This window comes from Lepus europaeus, chromosome 7, assembly GCF_033115175.1.
Source record: "Lepus europaeus isolate LE1 chromosome 7, mLepTim1.pri, whole genome shotgun sequence".
Taxonomy (NCBI): domain Eukaryota; kingdom Metazoa; phylum Chordata; class Mammalia; order Lagomorpha; family Leporidae; genus Lepus; species Lepus europaeus.
In genome coordinates, this window is record NC_084833.1 from 14,696,904 (window position 1) to 14,703,356 (window position 6,453).

General features: G+C 40.0%; 1 protein-coding gene across 1 annotated transcript; it reads left to right on the forward strand.

Moving 5' to 3' along the window:
- The first annotated feature begins 456 nt into the window (after positions 1-456).
- LOC133763627 (olfactory receptor 5G25-like) lies at positions 457-1,401 on the forward strand. The gene has a single exon (XM_062197425.1). It carries the CDS (start codon positions 457-459, stop codon positions 1,399-1,401), a length of 945 nt encoding a protein of 314 aa, XP_062053409.1.
- The last annotated feature ends 5,052 nt before the right edge of the window (positions 1,402-6,453 follow it).

Below are 6,453 nucleotides of genomic sequence, written 5' to 3' on the forward strand. Positions count from 1 at the left end.
ACATTTCTAATGCCTATTTATCCCTAACTTGGAGAGTATATTACAGCATAAATTAATTGCATTTACATAATGCTTTTTTCTGTGAAATGTTTCTTAAAATAGTCTTAGTTTAGTTGTAGGTGTTTTAAGGAATGTAATCAAGTAATCTGGTACAGTTAAAGTAGTTGCCTGAGATAATCTCCTATGTTCTTTCCTGGTATAAAATTCTGGTCCTGGACAAAAATTCTCAGAATCAAGGAGGAAACTGAAGATCCCAGTGAGGTCCAGGTTCACTTAGATGGGTAGCAGAGAGTTAGGAAAGATTTAGCATACAGGCAAGGGAAAAACTAGAGTGTTGACTATCAGTCCATGCTGTGAAACTCTCAAAGAAGTTAAATTAGATGAAGAATTAAGAAGTCTTCAATTGTGAATTTATTGCATAAACATATTTTTTTCTCCACAGATTAGATCAGAAAAATGAATGTTAAAAATCAAACTTTTGTGATTGAATTTTTTTTCATGGGATTAACAAATCACTTCCAGCACCAGGTTGCTCTCTTCCTGATGTTTCTCTTTGTTTACCTTGCCACTCTACTGGGAAACCTGGGAATGATCACTATCATTTGGATAGATTCCCGACTCCACACGCCTATGTATTTTTTTCTCAGCCACTTGTCCTTTGTGGATGTCTGCTCTTCTTCTGCCATTGGTCCCAAGATGTTGACTGACATCTTTGTGGAGAAAAAAGTAATCTCTTTCTTTGGTTGTGCTGCCCAGATATCATTTTTTGGTCAGTTTGTAGTGACTGAATGTTTCCTTCTGGCTTCCATGGCATATGATCGATATATAGCCATCTGTAAACCCTTGCTGTATACACTCATTATGTCTCAGCGACTCTGTATGCAGCTGGTGGCAGGGCCTTATGTCGTGGGCCTTATAAGCACCATTACTCATTCAACTTTCACCTTTCGCCTACCCTACTGTGGTCCAAATACCATCAACCACTTCTTCTGTGATCTTCTTCCTGTTCTCTCCCTGGCTTGTGCAGACACTCAAGTCAATAAATTTTTACTTTTCATCTTGGCTGGGGCCCTTGGAGTGCTCAGTGGCATGATCATCTTGATTTCCTACGTACACATTGTCATCACCATCCTGAGGATCCGCTCTGCTGATGGGCGATGCAAAGCTTTCTCTACCTGCTCTTCACACCTAACAGCTGTGTGCATCCTTTATGGGACACTCTTCTTTATCTATGTACGTCCAGGCTCTAGTTTCTCCCTGGATATCAATAAAGTGGTATCTGTGTTCTACACTGCAGTGATTCCCATGTTGAATCCACTTATCTACAGTCTGAGAAATAAGGAGGTCAAAGACTCATTCAGAAGAAATTTTGAAAGGAAGAAGTTTCTTGTAAGAGGGTAAACTAGGACTCAGTGGTGCTACCGGTTGACAAGTAATGCTTTACAGAGGCAAGAACACTAGGCTGGATCGTGGGACTCCTGTGTTTAAATTTAGATTCTTATTTTATGAGTCATGGATAAGTCACACAATATCTGTAGGTAGCAATTTTATCATCTAGTGGGTGTGAGATTTTAAACTTTACACTGAGATGGGTGTATTGTTAGAAATCCCATGTTTAGGAAATTTCATCATGGTTTGTGAATAGAAAATGCTAGGTTCTTTGTTAAATTCGAATAATTGGAATAAAACCGTAACCTGTGAAGCTTACTGTGCCTCAATTTTTATTTATGGGATATTGAGGTCCCTTGATTCTCTAAGTTTGGTCTTGAGTTCCTTCCTTCCTTCCTTCCTTCCTTCCTTCCTTCCTTCCTTCCTTCCTTCCTTCCTTCCTTCCTTCCTCTTTCTTTCTCTCTCTTTCTCTCTCTTTTTTCAATTAAAGGTTCATTTATTTATTTTGAAAGGCAGAAATATAGAGAGAAGAAGAAGAAGAAGAAGAAGAAGAAGAAGAAGAAGAAGAAAAAGAGAGAGAGAGAGAGAGAGAGAGAGACAGAGATCTTCCATCTGCTGATTTACTCCCCCAGATGGCCACATCAGCCAGGGCTGGGCCATGCTGAAACCGGGAGCCATGAGCTACTTCCAGGTCTCCCATGTAGGTACAGGTGCCCAAGTACTTGCGCCATCTCCTGCTGCTTTTCCAGGAATATTAGCAGGGAGCTGTATCAGAAGTGGAACGTCCAGGACTTGAACCAGTGCCAATATGGGATACTGGCACTGCAGGCAGAGACTTAACCTCCTAAGCTACAGCACCTGCCCCAATCTTGAGTCTTTTCAAACCTAAACTATTATGGCTGGTATTATTCTGGTAGGACATAACCATAGCACCTTCAACATGATATGTTCAGGGGCTGGTGCTGTGGCATAGTGGGTTAGAGCCCCAGCATGCAGCACTGGCATCCCATATGGGATCTGGTTTGGATTCTGGCTGCTCCACTTCTGATCCAGCTCTCTGGTATGGTCTGGGAAGGCAATAGGAGATGGCCCAAGTACTTGGGCTCCTGCACCCACTTTGGAGACCTGGAAGGAACTCCTGGCTTTTGGCTTCAGATTGGCTTAGCTCTGGACTTTGTAGCCAGTTGGGGACTAAACCAGTGAGAGTCTCTGCCTCTGCTTCTTTCTGTGTGTAACTTTGGCTTTCAAATAAATAAATAATTTTTAAAAAATGATTGAATATGCTGAGTGTAATCATTGCCACATAAAAATAACCACAAATATGGCAACATAAATTCACTAACTCATGATCTCTGTGGTCAGAAGTCCAGCCAGGCGCCTCAGGGCTGCATTGCTTGCTTAGGATCTCACAAGACTGAAATGAACACATTGCAAATCTATATTCTTTTCTGGACACTCTGGAAGCATCCAATGTAAATCTCATTTGGTGGTACACAGACTTCAATTCCATTAGACTGTAGGGCTGTAGTGCTTGTGGTTCACTGGCTATCAGCCAAAGAGGAGCCTCTCTCAGTTCCTAGAGGTTGCCTCTTCCTTCTCACATGATCCTCTGTCCTCAGATCAGTAATGGAACACCTGGTCCTTCTCATACTTTAAGCCTCTCTGACATCTTCCGCTGTGAGCTGGAAGATCTAGATCACTCCTTCCCCGCTCCCCCCCCCCCCACTACCCCACCCTAGGTATTCCAGGATAAATTTCCTCTTTTCAGGTTAACAGTGCTATGTAATGCAACGTAATCATGTAAGTGATACATGGCAATACTCACAGGTTCCAGGGATTAGGACAAAGCATCATTGTAGGGCAATTTTAGAAATTCTGCCTACCACGTAAATACTCACAGAATAAACCTAACTTAAAGGTGATTAACCAGTGAGAATAATTAATACACACTGATTAATGTGTGACATATAAATATGTATATATTTTCTTCCCAGGCTCTATAGCCTTGATATGTTTATTTCTTGTGCCACTAATACCATTTTAAAGTATTATTGGCACATACTATTTTATTATTTTTTTCTATGAAGATTTATTTATTTTTGAAAGTCAGAGTAAAAAAGAGAGGGAGACATGGGGAGCCATAGAGACAGAGAGAGGTCTTTCATCTCTGGCTCAGTCCCCAGTTGGCTGCAATGGACCAGGGCTGGGCCAGGTTGGAGCCAGGAACCAATAGCTTCATCTGGGTCTTCCATATGGAATAGTCGAGACCCAAACACTTGGACCATCTCATAGTGTTTTCCCAAGCCATTAGCAGGGAGCTGGATTGGAAGTGGAGCAACTGGGACTCAAATTGGCCCCCATAGGGGATGCAGGCATTGTATTTATGATAATACTGCTACTAAATACTTGCTGAGGATGTATTATATTATATATCTATGCTGTATGTCATATAAAATATAATTTAATACTTACATTCTCACTGTTCTGCATTATTAATTCTACTTTACATCTGTGGAAATTGGGGCTTAGACTACCTTGGACTTCACTAAATGGAAGAAGTAGCATTTGATTCCATTCTGAGTCTTCCAAATCTGAAGTTTTTTCATGTATCCTCTGGAAGGTCATTCAGTAGGGCCGAACTTCATTGTTACCTTGGTAACCACTCTATTAGAAATTATTTGGACTTTCATGTGTGTGATCTTCTAGGAAAAAAAAAAAACTAGAAAACATTATGTAAGAATTATTAGTGGCCAGCGCCGTGGCTTAACAGGCTAATCCTCCGCCTTGCGGCGCCGGCACACCGGGTTCTAGTCCCGGTCGGGGCACCGATCCTGTCCCAGTTGCCCCTCTTCCAGGCCAGCTCTCTGCTGTGGCCAGGGAGTGCAGTGGAGGATGGCCCAAGTGCTTGGGCCCTGCACCCCATGGGAGACCAGGAGAAGCACCTGGCTCCTGCCATCGGAACGGCCCGGTGCGCTGGCCGCAGCACGCCGGCCGCGGCGGCCATTGGAGGGTGAACCAACAGCGAAAAGGAAGACCTTTCTCTCTGTCTCCCTCTACTGTCCACTCTGCCTGTCAAAAAAAAATTATTAGTGGATATTGTATTCTGAGAAGGTTTTATAAAACTGCAGTCAAAAGTCTTGTGTAAAATCACCAAAGGCAATTTCTTCTGCTGAATCATACAGTCCACTTCGTAAAGGCAGTTTTTGCAAATTGGTTCTAATAAACACTTTCTGATCATTTTAGTGTATTTTATTTTGGAAATACAGACACACTTTGAATGAGTTCCTCTGATCATGAGATAGTTCTTGTGTAATTATCATCCTCATTTGCTCAACAACTGATAGAACAGAGGTTTATGCATAATATGGTCTTTGACAAGGCTCATTGAAATAGTTAACATGTGATCTTTGGATTACATCAGTGTTGTCTAGCAAAGGAAATAAACCACAAATAGCAAATGATACTGCATGGTGGCATTTCAAAAGACAGAGAGAGTGAAAGGGCGTGTGGATGTCCAAGGAAAGGACAGTTTTGCATGGGATCAGAGAAGGCATCCTGGATGAGGTTGTGATTAAGATGGACCTCACAGTACAGATGGAATTTTGACTTCTGATATTTCAATAAATGAGAGAGGAAAGTCAGGAGAAGTATAATGAAGGATGGCCATATGGGATCTGAGGGGTGAGGGATGGCAAATTACCAAGCTAGAATGAAACATGTAATGTTCCTATAGCAGGAGGGAGAGGTTAAGGTATGTCCTGCAGTTCTTTAAAGCAATCTTGAAGTGAATAGAGACTCAAATCTTCATAAGACCCTGCCATGATTCTAAAGTTTAGAAGGAACTATAAACAACCAAATATCAGAGTTAATCTTGAAAAAGAAAATTAAGATGGGAGGCCTTTCTCTACTGGATATAGAATTGCAAACATACAGTGATTAATATAGTCCCAAAAATGCTCAAAAAAGACTAATAAAATGACAGTGGCTTTAAGTAGCACTCTTACCTCAGAATCAGCCTGTAAGATGTTCTGGTCTGGCTGAAAAGCCAACAAGAGCATTTCAGGTATGGAGAGCCAAGACACTGGTGCAAAAAATGTCTTATATGAAGGGCCTCTGTGGGGGAGAACCCGGTGGAAAGAAGTGGTCATCAAAGAAGGATGAACTTTTCTCTGAATGGAGGAGAGAATTTCCACTTTGCTAATGGTCTTTTCTAAATGCTGATGGAGTTTGCATATTCAAAAGGCTTCCACAGTCAAGGCAGTTCATGTCATGATCACTGACATCATACATAAGAGTGTTAATTTTAAATTAACAACAGGAGTCAGTGTACACTAATTTCCCATGCAAGACTTCAGTCCTCAAAGAGTTGCAATATGAGATTTAATAATAAAAGTTGATTTCAAAGAATAACTTCATTTTAGTGTATTAAGTAGATGATATTCTTATTCCTCATAATTGATAACTAAGTCTAAGTAATCACCAAAGATGTATCATTTTAGGGTTCTTCTTTATGTTCTTAATGTATTTATGAGATGAACACAAATAAATAAGTAAACAAGTAAATAAATAAATAAATAAATAAATAAAAATACTCAAATATTACAATGGAGTATGGTAGAGAGTACAAATGCAATAGCTAATGGATGCTAATTCCTTAATTAAGGAATAAGTAGGTTCTCTACATGAATACTTTATATATGGTGTAGGATTTTTAGAACATGATTTCGTATACATTGAATGCCTAAATGAAAATAAGTGGAATTTTGTTCTGTTACAACACATAGTAAAATAATTTACAGGTGGATTGAGGATCGAGATATAAATGGCAAAGACATAAAGCATGTGGAAAATAATATTTATGATTTGTGATAGACTTCATTGCAGGAAATTTTTTTTTTTAGGTAATCTACAAAAACTAAAATTGAAGGACACCATCAATACTCTGAATCATGTTAAAATCAACCTCTGAACATTGAATCACCATTAAGGCCATACACATACAAGCCACAGAATGAGAAAATATATTTACAGAACATGCTGTAGCTGATCTAGAATATGTCAATA